Below are 21603 nucleotides of genomic sequence, written 5' to 3'. Positions count from 1 at the left end.
TAAGGGTATATACTTGAATTGTCCTTTGAGTTGTCCTTTGGTTGCCTGGCTTAGGCATTGCTCCCTAAAGGTAAATATTGGGGAGGTACTTGCATATGTTACTCAGACTTCCATACCAGTTTATTTTATGTAGAATAAATTAAATTGATATCTTCAGAATAATTACCTGAAGCAGTGCCTTGTTGTCCCACGCTTTTTCATAGACTTGGAAATCAATGTCCATTCAGCTTCCATGTGGTTTTTGCTCTGCATCTTTGCTGTCAAAATGAAAATGAATTTTTTTTTTCCAAAGGGAAGAAGTAAAAAAATATGTAGTAGTACTATTTCACCTCACCAATTATATGACTACAATATTATGAAGTAGAAATCATGCAAATGTTCTTCAGAATCCTCACTCTGTTGGGATATGTGACTTGTCTAACAAATACATTTGGGAGCTCTGCCCCACTTAAATATGCCATTTGTTCCTTTTATTGTTCTTGGCTATGTGGCACATGCTATTGCCTGATGTGATCATTAGCCCAAATATTTCCAGCCTGTCATGATACAGCTGTATTTTCTTGAGCATTTATCAGTGGATGCTGTTGCCCTGTCTGTTTTAAGCTGCTTCTCCTTGTGAAGGTTAACTGAAGTTGGTATTACTAGTTATAAACCTTAATGCAAATGATGAATCAAAGTGTGGAGAAAATAAAACTTTTGCTGGTGAGTTAGTTTTTGGTTTTGTTGGCACATCCTTTCCCAAATGGTTGTTAAATATTCCTTTAGCTATGAATTTGAAATGTATGTAAAAAAAAAAAAATCAGTAAATTTCTTGTATTTGCTGGTTTTTACACTTATAAAATCATGGGACCTGAAATTAGCTAGAGAGCTGGAGAACTAGAAATTGATCTGAAGACCAAAACTAGGTTTAACACCTGCTGCAGGACTAATATTTTTTCCTGATATGTTTTTCACTCAGAGTTATTTTGAAGATTACACTATGTCCTTTATTTCTTAATAAAGAATTTCTTAAGTAATTCCTTATTTCTGTAGGAGACTTTTCATTATCTGCAGAACGTGTGGCTATTCAGCAAACTGCACAGTGAAGGAATTTACATACCTTTATAAATTCTTGAGTATGAGGAGAGAAACTAGGTAATGTCAATTTCTCTGCTAGTTTAATGATTTCTGAACAGGCAGAATACTTAAAAAACAAAATTTCCAAGCTGTCTCAGCAAATGTTTCAACAGACAGCATCTAATGTCCATCCACAAGGGATGATTTTTGACACGTGAACTGTTCTTCTTTGCTAGTGCCTGGTGTCTGATCTGTGCATGCAGCTGCGCTTGTGTTGTAATGATGTACTGTGCATTTTGTATAGACTTACTGATGAGCTGTTATGTTTTGTTTATGTGAATGTTTTACAGTTTGCTTTATTAGTGAAATTTCTGTTATAAAAATCCCTGTAAAACCTAGAACAGGTGTTTCTATAAATGGTTCGTTTTGTCACAAGCATCTTCTCCCTTATTTCCCATAGTGTGGTTAATGAAGATGCTGTCTAAACTTCATGCAAAATCTGGGAGATTTCTGCCCATTCTCTCCTGGCCAGACAAGTTCAGGAATTCACCAAATTATTATAAAATGTGTTTATGTTAAGAATCTTCATGTGCCTTGACTCTGTATGGTACAACTTTTGATGTACTATTACATATAGTTAAGTGGCATTGAGATTTTAAAGGAGGAAATAATTAGTTCTAGTGGATAGATAAGTATCTTGATAATAATCAGTGAAATACAAGTGGAAAGCATTGCTGTTAGGCATCTTTTCTTCTGTCTTATTTGTTCTTTTCACTCTTCTTGCTAATTTTAAATTTTGTTTCTTTAGTCTGTAACAAGAATTGGGAAGAGAGAGAGGATCTGAGAAGGACGCAATTACTAAAGAAGTGCAGAGATTTTTATTCCGAATCAAGGTGGTCCAAAATAACCATTTCTTTGTAAAACCTGGCTTTTAACAATCTTTGTTCTTATTAAAAGATGATGTTTTCTACTGACTTTACTACCTGGCCATATATTGCATAATGTGAAAGGAGTGAATTGTGAATTTTAGTAATACTCAGTGTAATTCAGTCTTGGAAGACACTTGCTATACTTTTCAGCTGTGTCATGACATATTACTCAGTTAATGCTTATAAAATTTTAATACATTTGTTCAATCCCTGGCCCCTCTGTGAAGTGGAAAATGTACTTATCACCACCACGGATTGCCAGCAGGGATAAATTCCACCTAATTCATCTTCAGAAGTCATCACTACTTTCAAGTAAAGTATTAGCAACATTTCCTGTAAGTGCAAATCTCATTCTTGCCCAGTCAATGTTTCAAAGTGGGCAGGAGACCCTTTGTTCTTCTCATTTAACTTATGGAGTGTCCCTTAAGGATGGCAGCTACTGTGATCATTATTGGCCCAAAGATATTCAGTACTAAAAAAAAAAATAAATTAAAGGCAACATATAATAAACTCTCTTTTTGCCAATGTCATAATTCCTTCAGTTGTGATACCTTGGTCAGATTTTCTAAAACATGGAGAAAAGAATTGATTTAATTAAAATGAATATGTAAAAATAAAGAAAGTAGAAGTGACACAGCTAAATGGAAGAAATCAGACCAAAAATCATTCAATATGGATCAGTTGTTCTTGCCAAATGTAATAATGTTGTCCCTTGGCTTTTAAGCTGGACTTTATCCACAGCAAGGACACTTTCTGTTGGTACTCAGAGTCACTTACCCTTCTGCACAGTTTTTGGCTTTGGTGTAAACCACTGGTACTGCATGCCTTAGAGCAAGTGTGCTGCACCCTGTGTGTGCAGGTATTCCCGTGTATCTGTTTTGGAGGACAGGCTCTTGACAGACTCTGACTCTTCCCACACTGTGCCAATCAGAATTTGGTGCTGGTGCACTTCACATCTTTCTTGGCAGGGTTTAGTATCAGAATGCCAGTAAGCTCAGAGCTAGATTTGGCCAACCATACCAATCAGGAATGCCAGCCCTTCTGCGTACTACCTGCTTTTTTCTGTGCTCTAAGCATTCTTTACTTCACATATCTTGAGCTTTATAAATAGCTTCACACCCCTTTGCAGTATGCTGTTACCAGCTGAAAAGGATTATGTAGCTTAATTTGGTGCTATCAAATGAATGCCATTGTAACAATCAGTTGTTGCATTTGTTAGATTTATGTGTATTTATGTGTATTTTACAGTGCTGGTAAGGAAAATAGTCTCGTATCCAAAGAGGTCTTGAAAACCATTTTGTTCCAAGCATACAAACTACAATACTTTGTACTGTTCAGCCTTTTGTTTTGGCTGTCATCAGTGTAGCTAATCCGTAGAGCATTGTCGGGATTTTTTTAAAATGTTGAATAAACAACGTTGGGACAGAATTCTGCTACAGAAGAAAAAAAATTGTTTAAGTGTGTAAGGTGGCAGAAATATTTTTAATATTTTGTTTTGATATTTTTGGGGATTTTTCTTGTTCCCATTTAATATATAGAAAGAAAGGTCTAAGTCCAAACCTCATTTTTGTCAGTGCTTTTTGTGCATTATTCAGAAACTGATAAACTTGTTTTAAGTATTTTTGTACTGCTTTGTGCATTTTTGTGTGTATGTAGGTATATAAATAGACAATTTCTCATTTAAAGTGTTGCATTTTACATGGAAGGGTGATATACTGATAAGAAAAGCTGAATTTTGCAGTATGGAGAAGAATTTTTCAGTTTCCTATCTTCCCTTTTCATAAAAGCAGCCTCCTTAGTAAAAAACCACCTGCTTTCCCTTCCCCCATCTTATCCTCAGCTGGGAATTTGACTTGCATTTTAATCCAGTGTTAAATATTGCATGACTCCTCTACCTGTTGCAGTTCTTAATTCTTGTCTCAGCTTTATTTAAAGGTGCAAAACCAGCATAAAAAAGTGGTCAGCAAATAAATTCCTGCAGAGCAGCTGTAGAAATTCTTTTTAACAGCTGTTGCAATACTGACTAGACTAAAGAGTTAAACTTGCATATCCAACAAATCATGTTATAGCCAATGAGAACTGGGCAGACATTTCTGGAATATTTATAAAATGCAAGATGATGCAGCTGGATTTCTGTTGCATACCTGAAATGTTTTCTGAAATATTCACTGGAGTAATGAAGACACATGCTTTAAAGATAGTTTAAAAAAAAGTGACAGTAACAACAAGACACCATAGTGTGGTAAATACAGTCATAAAATTAGGGGACTTATAGAGTAAAGCCGGATAATAGAGGCCTACAGTTTAAAATGGTTATATAAGGTGGGCATTATTTTATTTAGATGCTTAAGTATTTTTTTAATGTTTTGACAACATCATTAGTATTGATACTATATAGTCTCATCAGTATGCATTTTACTAGGCAGTCTATGTTGTTTTCATAAACACTCCATGAGACCTGATAAAAAATTACCTCCTGTGAATGCAAATGTGCTTTATTGTGTGGCACTGTCGTGATTGAGGGCACATCCCACACCTGTAGCTGCATGTACCTGCAAGTTCCCTTCCCCTTCTTTTGAGATGGAATTCTGCTCTAGTTGAGATGCCTGGGAAGCTGTCATATTTTTGGGACCCATATCACATGCTAAGGGATCCATGGACAAAGAGGGGTGATCTAACAGCTCGTTCTTGCCCAAAGGTGGAGATCTTGATTGCTCTCCAGTACTAAACAGTTTGTCTCTTCATACATCTGGCTGCTGTGTGAGCTCTTTACAGTTGCTAATCTAGTGGAAAAATAACTTAGCAACAACAAAAGTTGAGAATTTTCAGGTTTCCTACTTACTGGAGTTATTTCAGAGCTCACAAGCTCTGAAAGATTTTACTGCCAGTTTATTGAAAATCTGGCCAAAGATAGAAGGGGGGAAGTGCTAGTCTTCTTTTCCCTTCTAGAGTCTCCATTGGACATTTTTGTTTCCTTTCAGCTATAAAGAGGAACAGCTGTGGGATTGAGCAGATCTAGTGGAGATCTTATTTTGTTACAGAGTGACATTTATTAAACTCACTTGAACTGGTGTTTCCAGCTAGAAACTGAGAGTAGTGAATCCTTGCTATTGGTTAGTCTGATTTGCTGCTGGGCTCACCATACATAAGTATTTAAATCCAGTAGGTCAAATTTGAGTCTCATTTTATTTCTCTGTGCACTCACACTTAAATGCCAGGATGCTTAAACAGTTATGAGTGTGAACATAGGCATGAAAAATATGTAGTAGGTATGTTTATGTGATGATCTCCCCTTTGCTGATATGCTTGATATTTCATCTTCCCTGACCTCTACTAGTGGACTTTGGGGAATGCTGTCTTGTGCAGTGTGAAGTCTTTTGCCAGACAGCAGCTTTACCATCATCCACATCTATATTTTTTTGAAATTTCATAATTTTTTTTCAATATAGGAGTGTTACACAAGTTGTACCATCTTCCACCAGCAGTTACAAACAGCATAGCTCCTTCTTGCTCTTCCACGGCAAAAATTGTAAGTGAGCTCTTTTGTATTAGACACAGCAGTTTATAATGACCATGCCTTGATATGATTTCAGAGCCAGAATTATGACCAGGAATTATCATTTGAGTTAATCCAAGTTAGGAAAATCTGGATTCTTCTTCACTGTGTTCTTAGGCTTTGTTGCCAAAGAAAACAAAGCTTGTGCACTTGAGACTTTTATGTGTCATTGTCTGTCATCCTTTCCAGAGCTTATGCATCTCTTGGCTAATTTTCACATGATTTGGCAAAAAGATTAGGATTACACAAATTTGCAAGATAAATTGAGGGTAGGTAGGTAGGAAATGGAAGAGACTGCAGAGGAGGAGGTCTACAAGGTGACCATCACCTGTTTAGGCATCTTTGAATCCTTGTGGAATTGGGTTTTGTGTGATCATGTATACAGGTTCAGTCAACATTTGTTCCTTCCTTTACACCACAGAAGCCGCTTATCAGTCAACACTCATAGTGACACATAAGCCTGAAATCAAGGTTTGCTGTGGCTGGACTGTTCAGAGGGATGCTCCCATGTATAGGTCCCCTGACACCCTGGACCATAAGGCCCTGGAGAAGCTATAGGGTAATTCAAGTGCAGTTTGAATTTGTATGATAACCTAACTTGGAGCCAGACTTTGTTCTTTCCCTTGCTTGTGTTACAGCAGGTCTACACTTAAGGTTTTTTCATGGACTATGGAGAAAGCCATCAGTTCGCATGTTTTACTAATGGTTTTGCCCCTTTTGCATACTATCCAAGTGTATGCTTTTTAGGACATTTTGGTCTCAAAAGATCAAAATTGTCGTCCCCATTGATCTCCTTCATTGTTTTCTTATATGTGCAGATTTTTGTATTGGGTAAACGTGGACACAACAGAGTAATTTTAGAGCAATAGGGTTTGTTTTTTTTCTATCCAGCATGAGTAATACAGTTGCAGTTAGCTTCTGTTCAGCAGTGCCTTTTATCTATACAATTTATTTGTTAATCTCCACAAAGCAGGCTAATATACAATCTGTCATTTGAAAACTGATTATATATTGGTATTAGAAATCCCTCACATAAATAAAATTGGGATCACAGTTGCTGGGTAAGTTGCTAATAGTGTTGTGTAGGCTATCTTGCTTTGCTGACAAAGTGGTTCTCGGTCTTTCTCGACCTGAGCAGGGACCAGCATGAATATCAAATGAATAATAAGGCTTATGTGTAATGTAAATTATAGTGCATTCTGTATGCTACAGCTATCCAGAGCTTACTACAGATCTTTTTAGGAAATAAATTACTTAACATATTCAAAAGATTATTATGTTAGTACAATTAATTTGAGAAGGTGACTTCTGAAATGTTGCAGTTCTCTGCTTTATCCATTTGAGGGCAGCTGTTCACCGATGTTAAGGACTGTGGAGAACCTGTCTGGGGTTCTGCTATCTGCATTTTAATTTTTTTATACTTGCAAATACTTCATTCAGCCATCTCTAGATCTTGTACTGTTCCATCACCATATTAAAATGTCATGGTTTTGTTTAGGTCTTTTTCCAGTAATGTTAGTATGCAAAACAACTCTAGAAGAAAACTCTGGAAAGTTTACATGAACTGGTTTTTAGTGCTGGGATAATTTCATAGATCTATGTCTTAAAATTATGACCTGCCTGAGTTCAGTATACTGAACAAACTAGTTAATTTTGTAACACTTCCTTCCAGGTAAACAGCTCCAAAAAAGCTGACTTTGAATTACTCTGACTGGAAGGTAGAAATATTATTGCTGCTTTGTACATGCTTTCATTTTACAGGCATCTCTTCACTGGACTGGCCAAAAAGAAACAGGAGTCTTCTGGATTCTTATGTTTACAGTTAGCTGAAAGTCCACGATAGCCTTGAGTCTAAAAATACTAGTTTTACAGGCACTTTTATGTGATTTCATTTCAAATGGGATCTTCTGATTAAAAGGACAGGCAGGCACTCAGAGCACCATTGGAAATCAGCCCTACTATATTTAGAAACAGATTGTTAGTAAAATGTATAACAAAGCATTAAAGTTCAAATTTTCATAATTTCCCATTTGCCGGGTTTAAACATGTTCTCATCCAATATAATGCAAAAGTATACCCTTTTAAAGATAAAAGTGACAGAGTGGCTGTTTAAGCTTTACATTTGAAGCTTAAATTAGAATTACATTTATAATATATATGTATTGTACAAATACAAAAATAAGTGATATCTACTATATGCAATGTATTTATGACACTTCTGAGATAGTCAACCTTTACTATTTTTGTCTTCTCTCTTAACTTAAGACTGTGTTTTATTTTTTGGCTAAGGACTTTCACTTATTAAAAGTTTATAACTTTCCAGCATTAGCCTGGGACCTTTAAACATTACTGTAAGACAGTGATACTTACAGTCAGCAATGTGTAGCAAATACAGGACTAAAAACTAGAATGATGATAAGTGGGACAAGATCTCATCTGCTAATGCAAAAATTTTCTGGGGGATAGTGTTAAAAAAGCAGGGGAAAATAAAGACAGGTAAAAACAAAAGATTTTTTTCTTATTGGTATGGTTAAGTATGAAATCTAGCTCTGTAATGTCACATTGGACAAAAGAAGTGCCTTATTTTGCCATGGCTCTATCTACTAAATGAGGACTACACTAATTATGAAGATGATCCTTTTTTTTCGAACTAGAAGTATGTCCCTGTGGAATTACTCTAGAATAGAAGTTCCTGGGGAAAAAAACAATGTACCATTGGGACTTCATCTCAAAACAAAAGAAGAAGGGCTGACAATCCTGAGTTTTGTGTTTTCAGAGATGTGAGAATAACCTGTGACTGGAACTGGTGTGGTGAGCAGTGCTTGGAGAATGCAATACTTGAGTCTTGTTTACTCCCCAGTTGTATGCAAATCTGTGAATAGGCCAAATTGTGTTCCTGTTTTGCACTCATGTTATCAGCTAATATTTTTTTAAAAAATGGGGGGTGAGTAAGCCTGTAAAGTAGTAAGATGCTAGGCTCTAGTATCAACTAATAACAGTTGGTGGTCTGGCACACTGTCAAATTCTTTCAGCAATTGTGCAACAAAATACTCTTAAAATTGAATTTAGTTCAGCATTTTCAGCAGTTAGTTCAGTTTCTCTTTGTGCACCCAGAGAATTCTGTATGCAACTAAACAAAATATTGATTATTTATTAAAGGAGAAAGTAAGGTTTACTTTGTACAGAATGTTGTATCTGATCCTGATCTGATCTCAAATTATGTTTATATAGTTACATTATATATTGCATTTTGTTGAACTTCACATTTTATTGGAACAACTGAGATGGTGACTAGTTCATCAGAAATGGAAAACTGATCTGTTGCTTCTTTTTGAATGATGCATCAATGTGGGTTGATCTCGTTTGAGCTTTTGGTTCTGTTCTTCATTTTAGTTATTCAAAGTAAAAACAAAAGGCTACTCTTTCCCCTCTTTGGAGTAATTCAGTGAAATTTTCTTATTCAAATAAAACCAAGATTTCAAGATACCGATTCCGAAGCATTCCAGTCAAGTGAAAGCCTAGTATTTGTAAAAAATATGAAATAATTCAGAATGAAGTTATAAAGTAATGCCATTACTGCTGTGTACCGACTAAGGGTAAACTGTTCCTTGGAGTTTTAGCAGGAAGTGTGAAGTAGGAAATGTAAAGAGTCTTTTAGAAGAAAATTTATGTCTAAATGTGCTTTCGAATAACATATGAATGGGATGGTAGAAAAGAAAAAAACCCCAGCCATCTGTGCAAGAAAATACTGTGCTACCCAGCATTCTGTCACAGCCTTTCTGTATGTAACATCTGTAAAGAAATAAGGATTGTCTTGTTTGTCTGGGAAAAATATTGTGTTATAAGTAGGTGCTTACTGTAATGTATTTATACTGTCAATGAAATGTTAGGGTTTTTTTTCCTTTCTTTCTCTTTTTTTTTCTTTTTTTTTTTTTTTTCATAAAAAACTTTCCACATGCAAATGTTTGGTCAGGGAGGCCCTCTATATGCAAATGAGACATGCTTACAGCTTGGCTTTTTGAAGGGGAAACAAAGGGCTAAGTGGAAATGCTAATACAGTCATATTTTAGTGCTGTCTTTTGTCAAGTTACATTGTTGTGCTCCAAGCATTAAAGCATTACTGCACTCTCTCTTTTGCCCTCACACAATTATACAGTTAATTATCTTTGCTGGTTTGTGCATAAAGAGACTTGCAAGATTTCTTAATGGTCATTTATTCACTGTGTTTTGGACTGTACTGACTCAGTTCTACAGAGCATTGATGGTTTTCTGCATCTCTCATCAGCAGTTTCGTAAGACATTTTCACACACTTTTGTTTCTTGCTACTTAGTTTTGCTCAAGATATGAATATGTTTTTAAGAAACATGTCCAAGTATAGGCACCAGAAGGGGATTGTGGAACATATGGAGACATTTAGGAAAGCTAATTTGATCAAGAAATTATTCAAAATGGAAGTAAACTAATTGTGGAAAATCTGAGTACTAGACATTGCTTGTAGCTTTGTTCAGTGGAGTAAGAACTTTTTTCCTGAGAAATGGGCCTTGGGTTGGTTGCTAAGGGCAGGCAGAGCTCTCTCCACATCCTTCAAGAGATGCTATGTTCTTGGAGGAAGAGCCCTCCTACTTTCCACTGGTGTGATGGATAGGCCTGAGCAAACTGGTACCCAAACTCATGGGAAATGAGCTGGCCAGAAGAGGGAAAACTACTGTACCACTACATCCTTAGAGCCAAAGCCACCGGGACACTGTTCCCCCTACGGTGGCAGGGAGACAGGAAGAGGGACCGACTGGAGCACCTGTACATAAGTAAGGAAGGCCAGGAGGAAGGAATTAAAAATCACAATGTAGCATCTACTTTTATTAAATGAGCTAGTTTTGTACCAATTTTTAGGAGACTTTTTTTTTTCTTTCCAATTTTTAAAAATCCATTTTTATTTCCTTTTTTAATTTTTGGACAATATATTATGTTTTGAGAGACCATAGTTGAGGAACAGCAAAGTCCAGATCAGTTTTTAATTTAATTTTATTGACAGTCCAGAAGAAATCTGCTCAGGGAGTGATAAAATTGATCCTGCACTCTCTGAAGGTTGGAATCTCCTTGGATTCCCCTTCTCAAAGTGTAATAGCAACTTGTTAAAAACAAAACAAAATTAAAAGAAACTTCTTCCTTTAAAGTGCAGGTGTAAGTGGCTGTGCTTATTAAAACTCCAGGCAGTCATGATTTTCTTCTTTTTCAATCTGCAGATCCCTTTTTGGAGAAGGGCTCTTCTGACATTGCAGGGGAGGTCCACCAGCTGTTTGACTGACGGGAGCAGTCTGCCTGCCCCTTGGTGGTTTAATTCCTGTCTATACTAGGATAGCTTGCACTTCACTGAGCAGCAGACAGGTCAGGACACTTGGCAGGAGAAGGTTGAGAGGCAGAGGCAGCAGGCTGTGGGGAGCTGATTCACCAGTCTGAAACATTAAAAAAAAAAAAAAATCGTGCAACTTTAAAGCAAAGTTTTTAGCAATGTTCTTGCAGTGTTAGTAGACTTGACAAAGTAAGAACGATAAAATGTCCAAACCTGGGAAAACTGCCATCAACCATGGCTTGGTTCCTGTTGATCTTAAAAGTGCCAAAGAACCTCTGCCACACCAAACTGTGATGAAGATATTTAGCATCAGCATCATTGCACAGGGCTTGCCCTTCTGCCGTAGGCGGGTAAGTGTAAAAGTCTTTAAAACCTGGATTTTCATCACTTGGCTTGGAGCTCAGTGCTTTGTCATGGTGCATTCATTCCATGAGGAAGTACTTACATCTGTTATTATCTATTCACTCAGGGTGCCATAGAGGAGCTCTTTAGTAATTTATTTCATCAGTTCTTGTGCTTTAATTTAATTAAAATCTGTACATGTTGTCTTAGCTATTACTCATTTAGAGGAACGTGTCAGTGATTCTTTTGTAGCTGTAAACCGTGTAGGTGAAAACAAATGCTGTACAAAATAGTTGCACTCATAAATGTGTTTTGCTGTTATTCAGTCTTTTAGATCATGAAGATAGTTTGGGGTATAATTCATTGAACTCAGTTCTGAACTGTAGTGACATATGCGACTTGTTGAATATTAAATTAGACAATTTAGAAATGTTAAACTAATTAATATTTAAACATTTTTAGTAAGAATTCTTGAAATATGATTTTAATACTTTTGTAACTCAGTAAGGGAGATAACATTTTTTACTGTTACATAAAATAAAAATAGCATGTTACTATGTGGAGGTTGCGATATAGTTTATATATAGACAATCCTAGCCTGACAAACTATCACGGGTCTTATACTACAGCTTCAGGAACTGTATGAATTAAGTGTCTCTTAAAATACATTTATATGCATTTTCTCTTGCTGCTGAATAAATACTGTTTCAGTTTACTGATGCAAGTTTTAAAATCTAGCTCATCCTTTGTAAATATGCTTGCTTTGTTTGAATGTCAACTTAGTACGTTTTAGCAAACTTAGTTAAATCACAGGCAAAATTTAAATTTGACAAGGTCACCCTGGAAGGTTTGATTTTTTTCATACTATGTTGTTTGGAATATCTTAAAATGTTTCTTATATGTAAAAGGTTACATGGGATACATTGAAGGCAGCGATCTAATGTCAATCTGCAACAATGCAAAATTTAGAACATATATATATACACACACAACTGTTTAATATTGGATCATGTGCATTCAGAAAAGTATTTTTTCTGAAATTCGATATTATGCATATGTGTTTGCTGAACACGAAATAGGAACATTTCAGAATGTTGAAAGTGATAAAGTAAGTTTCTGTATTTTAATAGAGTATTTTAATATTTTATGTGATTTGGGAACAGTTTGTTTGAAAATAAGCATTTGGAATATATTTGGATAGTTTTAGTTCCTTTGTCTTGGCAAAAACATAATAGAAGCATGTAGAAGATAAGTTTAGTAGATATACTTTGCAAGTCCTTTTGTGGCTATGTAAGTATGGTGTACTGTTAGAACTTGAATGCTGATGTCTTATGTATGTATTTTCTGTAATAAGAAATATGATCATACAGTAACTTATCACAGGTACAAAAAAAAAACCCCAAACAACCCAACCAAAATCTAAAGCAGTTTTCTTAAGATTTTGCACCGTTCCAAAATGACCAGAATTATCTCATTTGTCCTGTCCTACACCCTGCTCAATCAGTCACTTTAATGTTTTAGTTACAGGAGGGTTTAGAAAGGTGTTCAGTATCTAATTTTCTTTTAGCATTAGGACTAAGGAGAAAATTTAGAAATACTGTAAATGCATGTTTTGCCAGCTAAGCTATCATCAATCTATTTATCTTGTATACTGAAACTAATAATTCTCAGTATGATGGCTGCTGATAGTGGAAAATATGAGAGCTCCACCTTTAGTCCCATGCCTTGCAGCACTCAAAGGCTGCACGTAACTCCCAGCCATTACCATATTGGGTTCCTTCCATGCTAACGCACAGCAGTTGCATACAAGATCTGCAGGTTGAAAAAATCCAATAGTAAAACCCAATCTAATTCTTCATATCAATAGATGAGAGAGTCAATACTTCTGTTTTCTGATTTATCTTTTATTAAACATAACAACAACCAAAAAAGTATTTTTATGCAAAATAGGAGTTTTGACACAAAGTCTTTATGCAACTTTGAGTTTTATTTTTTAAAAATTCTACTTTTCATTTAATAAGTAATGCATTGAATTATTTAGTACTGCATTTTCAGAGCTTAGTTTGATGTGCTTTAGAACATGAGCTACTATTTTCTTCCAGGTTATTGACTTGGTAATATATCAATGCCACTCTTTTTTGGGGGCGTGTGTATGATTGGGCCATTCAGACATTGACCTGACTTTAATATTGACCTTCTCCTTGTTTGAACTCATTTCTTCCCCTCCTTAATTGTACATTAGACCTAACAAAACATCTTTAAAATGTGTTCTGTGATCCTTGAGAGTAAAAATATTTCCGTTATGAGAGCTGACAGTTCATGGCTTCTGCATCCTCTGCATTGGTTGTACTGGGCTTCTATCAAGAAGTGCACTATAAATGGTCACAGGACTTAGCAGTTTGCCCTTTTGCATTTTGTCAGTTTGCTCAAGTAGTTAAAACACTTGTCTGCAATACCACTAATCTGAATCCAGTTAAAAATAGTATTACTTAGCATTCTTTGTGGAGCACTTGAGAATAACTTCAGTGCACAGCTACAAAAGTACTGTACTTACACAGTAAACCTATGTATTCTTACAAAGCTGCCCAGGAAAACACTGATGCACTATCACCAAACACAGCCATAGCTGTTGTCCTCTTTAGCCTTTGACACATCTTTCTTAGGCACTGCAGTAGATTTTGCAGTATAAAGCGGAGGAGCAATGAATACTTTTTAGCTGGTATTACACACTTGGAGTATCAGATATCATTTAGCTCTTCAGTGCGATGTAACTGCAGCTGATCATTGAACATACTTACAGCATAGTCACGTATGTCACGCATGTTCCAAAGTCAAGTGCCATGTTTTGTTTGCCATGGTAAATACTTCCAGTTGACAAAAAATTGGTCTCTTAATTAAGTATGTGATTTTTCCTTTGTAATGCTCTTAAACCACTAACAGAAGTATTTTTCCTTCTGAAGTCTTGTAGTTCTCAACTCTTTGAAAAGCTGTTTAACAAATAGATTTCTTCCCTGTTTAGTTTTCCAAAGTTTTCTTCCCTGAAATTTCTCTTGAATTGTCTTGAAATATCCTCTTTAAGTTTGCTGTATAACAATTTTATCACATTGAATGTATCTTTTTAAGAAGTGCTAATAAGCTGGAAAATTTGTGAGATTGACTTGTTCACTTGCAGCGTTCCTTCATTTCAAGTGGATTAAAGTAGCACTGAACTGTTATAAAGCAGGGGTTTCAGTGTGCACCCTGTGGTATTCCAAGCTGGAAAAATCAAGGTAATAAATGTATCCATTTTCACTGCCTGTAATCTCAGAAACACCAAAGATTCTGTTATACTCTATGATTTTGTGAGAATAGTTTTCCTGTATGTGTGTATGTTTCACCCTTAAAATACATCCAACCAAATTTTGGCAATTCATCAATTAAATGCTTCTGTCTGTAGGACATATTTCTATGTTAAGTGAGCACAAGATAGAGCATTGAAGCATTACTTTTTTACCTGCCTGTGTTCTTCATATAAAAGAACATCCATTGGTCTTACACATTTGTTACTACAGTAGAGCACTTGGAGTGAGACTCCAGTTCCTTTCCTTCCTCTGACTGATAGGTGTGCTAGTAGTGTATTTAAAATACTGGTGACTTATGCATGAACACCTTCACTTGTTTGGATTTGGGTTTTTTAGCCCTTAATTTCTGTGTTAAAACAACCAAAGCACCCTTTTCACTGTCAGTCAAATCTGTGTAAATGTTTGTGCCAGCAGTTCAAACAAGTAGTCCATCTATTCAGTTTTTTCAGGGAAATGTAGTCTGGAATTTTTCCACAATAAATCATATTTCTTGCTTGAATACAGAACTTGATTTAATGGATGATAGTAAGAAGTTACTTAATGGATGAAAAAACTGTTTTCCTTTTTCTGAAATTATATATCCTTCCATTTATACTTCCCTGTACTGCAGATGACTTTGGAACAGGTTCTGAGTAATGTAAAAAAGCACTAATCTCTTTGCCCCTTAAACAAAAAAATAAGTAATTTTCCTTGGAATTTCTCACCATTTGGTAGGAAGAGACTGACAGAAGAGCATTAAGAAAAAAAATTTGTGAAAATGTGCATATGTGTGTGCATATATATGTGTATGTGTACAGTTTTCTAATGTAAAACTAAAGGTAGTCTTCAGAGTACCTGTCAGTGAACAAATCTGAGCACTCCCAAATGCTTGCATCTTCTACAAGAGAATTTTTGTTTCTGGGCTTTGTGTCAGGGAACTTGCATTTTGACCTCTGGTGTTAACATATCTCTTTGAATGGCTGTCAGAAATAGCTTTCTTTCAAAGCTGCTTTAGCCTTTACTTCAATTTCTCTTGATTTCATTAGAAAATTTGTCAGAGAAGTACAGATCATGGACTCATCAGTTGATGCTTATCAGGAAAGGAAGTTTGTTCTTGACCTATGTTTATTTTTCATAAAGGGGTGTGTCCATTGCTCTGGATTTCCAAATATTCACAATAAAGTCTATCTTCTAGATAGTTTACTTTTCATTCTTCAATTCATAATTTATAGTGGGTTTTTTTCTTGTTTTTATTCTTTTTGGTGTTTCAGTTTTGCAAAATCTTTGTAATGAAACAGAAGTACTTCAGAAGGTCAGTAGAAGGAAGTTAACTGAAAAGGAAGATGGCTTTGAGTGGAAAGAAAGGAATACTGAATAGTTACAGAAATTAGGAAGGCAAAGTCTTCTATAACATTCTGCCTAGAGGGTCATGCATTTAGAAGATAAATAGTCTTGGATAATGAACTTTGTCTTTTTTTTTTTCTTTTCTTTTTTACATAGATGAAATGTCTCCACTCTGAATTTGCTTTTCCCATGCCTTTCATCTACTCTCACAGGGGAAATAAATGCTTTTCGTGTGTGAAGTGGTAGTCTTGAAGGAAAAGCAATATGTTACTTATTTTATCAAGACAGAATAGCAAAAGTCTAAAAATCATCTTCTACACACTTTTTTCTGCAATTCTCTCTTTCATTTTGTTTGCAAACAAACTTACTCTGTTATGTACTTGAGAGGGAATAATACAGGTTTCACAGAAGTGGAAAGAAGTGTCAGATCCTCAATTCTGTGGTCAGCTCAAGGTGGGGTGATTCAGCCTGGCTCAGCTGAAGTGTCCTGTGATCTCCCAGGCAACGCTCACAAGAATTCTGCCAAGCCTTACTGAAATTTGTCTTTTAAACTGTGCATACAGTCAGAGGTAGCCAGTGTTTCTCGCTGTGTAAAACAAGATACAGGCAGAAATATGCTTCTCTCTAGCCCTGCCCTTCCCTGGGGTGCTAGAGAAGTTCTAGGCTTAAGATAGCCATTTGCAGGAGGAAGCACTCAGTTTGCTGTTCAAATAGCTGCTGCCTGTATCCCCTGGAAAAAATAAAATTTGTAGCTAACCTGTGCATATCTAGTCCAGTCTGATGCAGTGGGTCAAAAATAGCTGGGCAACTTACTTGAGTTTTTGTTGTTTGGTTGGGTGTTTGCTTGTTTTTGTTTGGTGTTTGTTTTCAAACCTGCACTGCAACACATGCCATAGCACTCCCAAAGACTGCTTTTTCAGAATATTCAGGGATCCTCTGTCACCATACTGGCTCTTTGAGAAACATTGTTATTTAAATTGTTCTACCTATTTCTGGCCAAGATAAAAGCAGCAATCGGAAACTCATTTATATTTAACACTAGCTGAAATGTTTTTCTTTGTGGTTTTGATGCATTTAAAACTTCCATTTCCTCTTGTAATGAGCAGTGCTGTCTGTTACAGACTGCAGGAGTGCAGATGTTAAAAGCATGTTATGATGATTCTGCAGTCAGTCCCTTCCCTTCAGGAGGTGTCAGAAGAAAGGTTTCCTGGGTGATTTTTCTCCCTTGTGTCCAATTGTTTAGATGTCTTTAGAAGCCTTTATTGTCATGCTCTTTGTGCTATTCAAACATGCTGGGTTGACTTTGTGAAAGGTCTTTACCTGCTTAAAGTCCATCTGTTTCGTTGTTTCAAACTGTGGATGTTATAGCATCCAGCAGAAGAGGGAATGGGAGGCAACAATGATGCCATAAACTGACCCAGCTGCTTCTTTGCTGATTGATCATGCCAGAGGGGAACTCATGAAATGTGTAATTAAATACTTAATGTATTGCTTTGAAACCTAATTGCTTTAACTATGAATCTCCCTTTTCTCTTTTTGCAGTCCCTTCTATCACTAGGTAAACACTTTTTGTCCTTTTTGTCTGCAGCAGATGAAGGCACTTTAATTTCCTGAACATATCTTTTTCAGGTATGGGGGAAGACTCCTTTGTGATGAAAATATTGCTGTGCTGCACCATGACTATCCTTAGTACAGAAACACAAAGAGGGCAAAAAATCTTTTAACTGGCAATTTTTCTTCTGATGTTCTCCAGATTTTGAGTGGAACTCAAACTGAACTAGAATGATGCTCAGACAAGTCATAAGCAGGGTTGTAGTGTTAGCATCTTGCTCTTGGATCTCTACCACTTACCACAACCAATTGGCTGTCACTCTTTACGTGAACCCTTTCTTTCAGTGAATGATGATTTTGCCAGTTTGAATAGCTCCACTCATCAGAGCAACAATCCCGTCTCATTCCTAGACTCACTGCTTGGCCTGAGTTTTTCTTTCAAAATCTGTGGCTCTGGTCTACTCTATCGCACTCTCCCTTCACCTAGTTTTGGATTGGTAATTCTACTTTCTCCCTACAGTTTCTCATTGATATTCATCTTCTGTTACAAGTGGGCCACTTTTCTGGAAAACTTATTTACCATGTTTGAAAATACAGTTTTGCATAGGAACAACAGCAGTGTCTTTCTAAATGCTGCTCAGGTATTTTATAATGTTACTCATACTTTGAAAAGGCAAGAAAAAAAGCACTGGAATTGACATGACTTTTCCCTTTATTTATTTAATTTTTTTTTAGTCAAGGAAGTCTGTACTTTTAATTTGTTGTGTTCCTTAAAATATGTTTTGAGTAACCAGTTTGATTGCAAAGTTTCTTGGTAAGAGGTTTTAGATGGTTGCATATCATTTGTGTGGTCATGTGTGGTTTGATCACATTTCAGAAAAACATCTCTAGTTACTTGCTCCTCACGTGGACATAATTTTAATACTGAAAGATACAGTCTACGAAGTAAGTTAATGATTTTTCTTTAAAAATCAGATGATAGTTACAAACTGTAGTTCATTTTTGATGCACTGCAAATATTTATGCTTGTGAAATAGAAGCGTGTGTTAAATATGTCATATGAAAACATTGATGCTGTGCAAGAAGGCAGTACAGTAAACCTGTTTTTAATAATTCGCCTGCTGCTGTAACACTTGGAAATAATAGGCAAGCAAGATTTGTGTGTGGTGTTTTTCATTTGTTTTGTAGATCATATTCTAATATATTGAAGGACAACCAAAATTCTGCTAACCCTAAACTAATTGATAAAGTGAGAAGGAGAAGAAGTTAAAATACATAAATGATGCTAGAAGTGTAAATAAATTCTTTTATGTATGTTCTTCCCTTATGAATTATCGGTGTTTAGCAGTATTTCCTTAAACCGGCTTCGTTTGTGTCGTATCAAAGACTTGATAAATGCTAATGTATTCAGCTTCTTTATTAGCTAAGGAAAATTCCCCCCCCCTCCAGGAAATAGTATAATAATGTACCAAAGATAGTAAAATTTGGTGTTTTATTTGGTGAAACAGGCTTCTTTCTCTCCTGTTGTTTCAGATGGTTCATTATTTCTGATAGTTTATTAAGTTTGTATATGGTGCATGGCTTTGCATATGCAAGGTAGTAAATAGAATCTTATTTGTAAATTGTGAAAAAGAGGCAACTTGTCTGTAGAAGATGCAGGTAAGTAAAAAACTTATTTTAGGAATCTCTGATATGTAAATACAAGGCAATTTGAGACAAGATCTTTTAATATACGTAACCTGTGGAATTTCTAAAATTGCATTTTTATGTTTTTAATGTAGCTGGTGTACAATGATGTTAAGCAGTTGCAGCATACTGATCCTAGATGTTATCGTGTGGGCTCTTTCCTCATGATTGAGATGCCCCCATTTATGTATAGAAACATGGGTTTAAAAAGCATAGTTTTATTTGCAAACATTATTATTTGTATTATAATATTATTTTTTATATATACATATGATATAATAAGTCTGATGTGCGGTATGCAAAATTGTCCCTGCACAGAGAGTTTACTGCTTGTAAAGATGAAAGATAGAAGATGAGAAGGGAAAAGAAGCATGATGTGTTGTTAGCTGCTGCTAGCAGAGAGCTGTTCCTTGGTTCATAGGCCAGGAACCTGTGGGTGATACCACACTGGTCTCTTTCTAAAGATACTCTCCCAACAGCATTTCAGTTTCCGAAAATTGAAAAAGAACAGCATAGAAAGTGACACAGAGGTATATTTGGTATATTTTTAGTGCCATATTTTTTCCTTTTTATCCTGTGTTTAGGTACTCACTACTACATTTAAACAGTTAAGGTTTTGTTTCTCTAAGACAATCTCATGGTGCAGTGTTCTGTCAGTAAAAAAGGCTGTCTCTTCCAAAGCATGCTGCTATTAATAAACCCTAACACAAGATTACTTCTCATGATAACAGCAGCAGCTGGCAAGAATGTTTGCAATTTTAACATATTTACAGCATTGCTACATTCCATCTTACATTTCTCCTATGGTACGTTGTTAGTGAAATTTCAGACTGAATTCTTACCATGAATTTCTTCAGGGTCTCACAGTCTTTTCTTCTTTTGCCTTTCCTTCTCCAAATTCTGTCTACATACCAAGCTGTTGAACAGGTCCTCTACTGTCTAGTGCCTATTTTGTCCACATTGTTTTTATAGATCATCTCTCTTTTCTTTCCTGTCTCTTTACACCCACAGTGTTCCTGTCCTTTGCCGCTCTGCTTATCCTGCAAACAGTTCTGGGAAGTCCCTTCTGCCCATGCACCACCATTAAGAAAACAAAGAATTATCTGTAACTGGCTGTATTTCCTAAGAGAACCAGATAAGCCATCATTCTAAAAAAAAAAATTACAACTCCTACAACATCTATCGCTTGATTTTCAAAATGCAAGTGTTTAGCTTTAAGTATAATAAATTCAGTATTAAAATACTACATGTCAATCAATTTCTACTGCCTACCCTTGCTTTATTATCTCCAGGCAGGTGATAAACTCTCATGGTTGGTACTAATTCTCTTCTCTTGAATAGCATTCAGAGTAGATACTTGTGCACCTTTCTCCTTTGGGAGGAATGTTTTTGTTTTAAACAATGATAAGCTTTTGTTCATTTAATTTATTAGACATGTATGCTTGCCACTTATTTGCTGTTTCTGTTCATAGTGATGCGAGAAATAGGTAACAGACAAAAGAACTAATAATACAAATTATAGAATCAAGGCTGCATCATCCCTTTAACCTATGGCAGGATCTATGGTGTCTGTGCTATTTCTGATTGAGATTCATCTAACGGTATAAAATTGCTTCTCATAGAAATGGTTAGTTTTCTCATCATGTTTGAAATGTCATTATGTGTTGAGGTCACTTTGCAGTGTGAGAATTTGACACTAATTGCAATTAATAGCCAGATTTATTAAGGGCACATACATAGCAGTGCTTCTTCACTTTAGAAAGAAAATGGGTTAGAATAGCAGCAGCTAATTTGGTCGGTGCCTAATTAGTATGAATATTACATGGATTAAAATTGCATAAGTAGATTCATTTTGGGGGTTTGTTTCTTGATTTTTTTCATGACACAGCATGCCCCTCCCATATGGGTTAGAGAATGTTTGTAACAATTTTGTTGGAATTATTCCATTTAATTGTCAGATTAATTTGCTGTATGTCAGTTTCCTTTAGCTTCTTGTCCACTTCCCTTTTCTTGTTGTGTAAAGAGCTGGTCAGTAATGGGGGAAAACTTCAGAGAGTTGTAGCCATTCCCTCCTAGAAGAAGAGGAGGCAGCTTGAGCTGCTTGGTTCGGAGCCGTGTCGGTGATCGTGGGTGTCCGTGAGATCTGTTGGCACGGCTCAAGTAGCTTTCCAAAAGGCCTGCCTCTTGTGCTGCCTTACTGAGAGGAATTTCTTTGGAGCATCTGGTTAACAGGGATCACTTTCTGGCACCACCTCCGTTAATTACATCTGCTCAACCTGTCTGCCTTGCTTTGCCCTGTGCATTCCCAGGAAGGGTTGTATCCAGATGCAGCTGTCTTGCAGGCGCAGCACTAAGCCCTGCGCCAGTCTTGAGATTTCTGGGAAGGCATCCAAACTTCTGAGTGGGTGAAGAGGAAATAGTTTCCTGTTCTGAAGTACTGGCCCATTTTAATTTGAGCACACAAGTGA

At 36.1% G+C, this 21603-nt stretch overlaps 1 protein-coding gene across 4 annotated transcripts in view; it reads left to right on the top strand.

Moving 5' to 3' along the window:
* The window catches only part of FBXW7 (F-box and WD repeat domain containing 7), a 175375-nt gene that overhangs the window by 84863 nt on the left and 68909 nt on the right, over nt 1-21603 (top strand). The window contains exon 3 of one of the 4 annotated variants that reach the window (XM_041479948.1): nt 20147-20318. The exons of 2 other annotated variants lie outside the window; for them this stretch is intronic. In XM_041479948.1, coding sequence (XP_041335882.1) covers nt 20147-20287 — 141 coding nt within the window. In that variant the 3' untranslated portion in view covers nt 20288-20318. Of the gene's footprint in view, nt 1-10924; nt 11243-20146; nt 20319-21603 lie in introns of those variants that run through there. One more of the 4 variants, XM_041479947.1, reaches the window with a different exon arrangement.

Source organism: Pyrgilauda ruficollis, unplaced genomic scaffold, assembly GCF_017590135.1.
Source record: "Pyrgilauda ruficollis isolate IOZ18807 unplaced genomic scaffold, ASM1759013v1 scaffold5, whole genome shotgun sequence".
In the NCBI taxonomy this organism is placed as follows: domain Eukaryota; kingdom Metazoa; phylum Chordata; class Aves; order Passeriformes; family Passeridae; genus Pyrgilauda; species Pyrgilauda ruficollis.
This window is presented reverse-complemented; position numbering and strand designations above follow the sequence as displayed.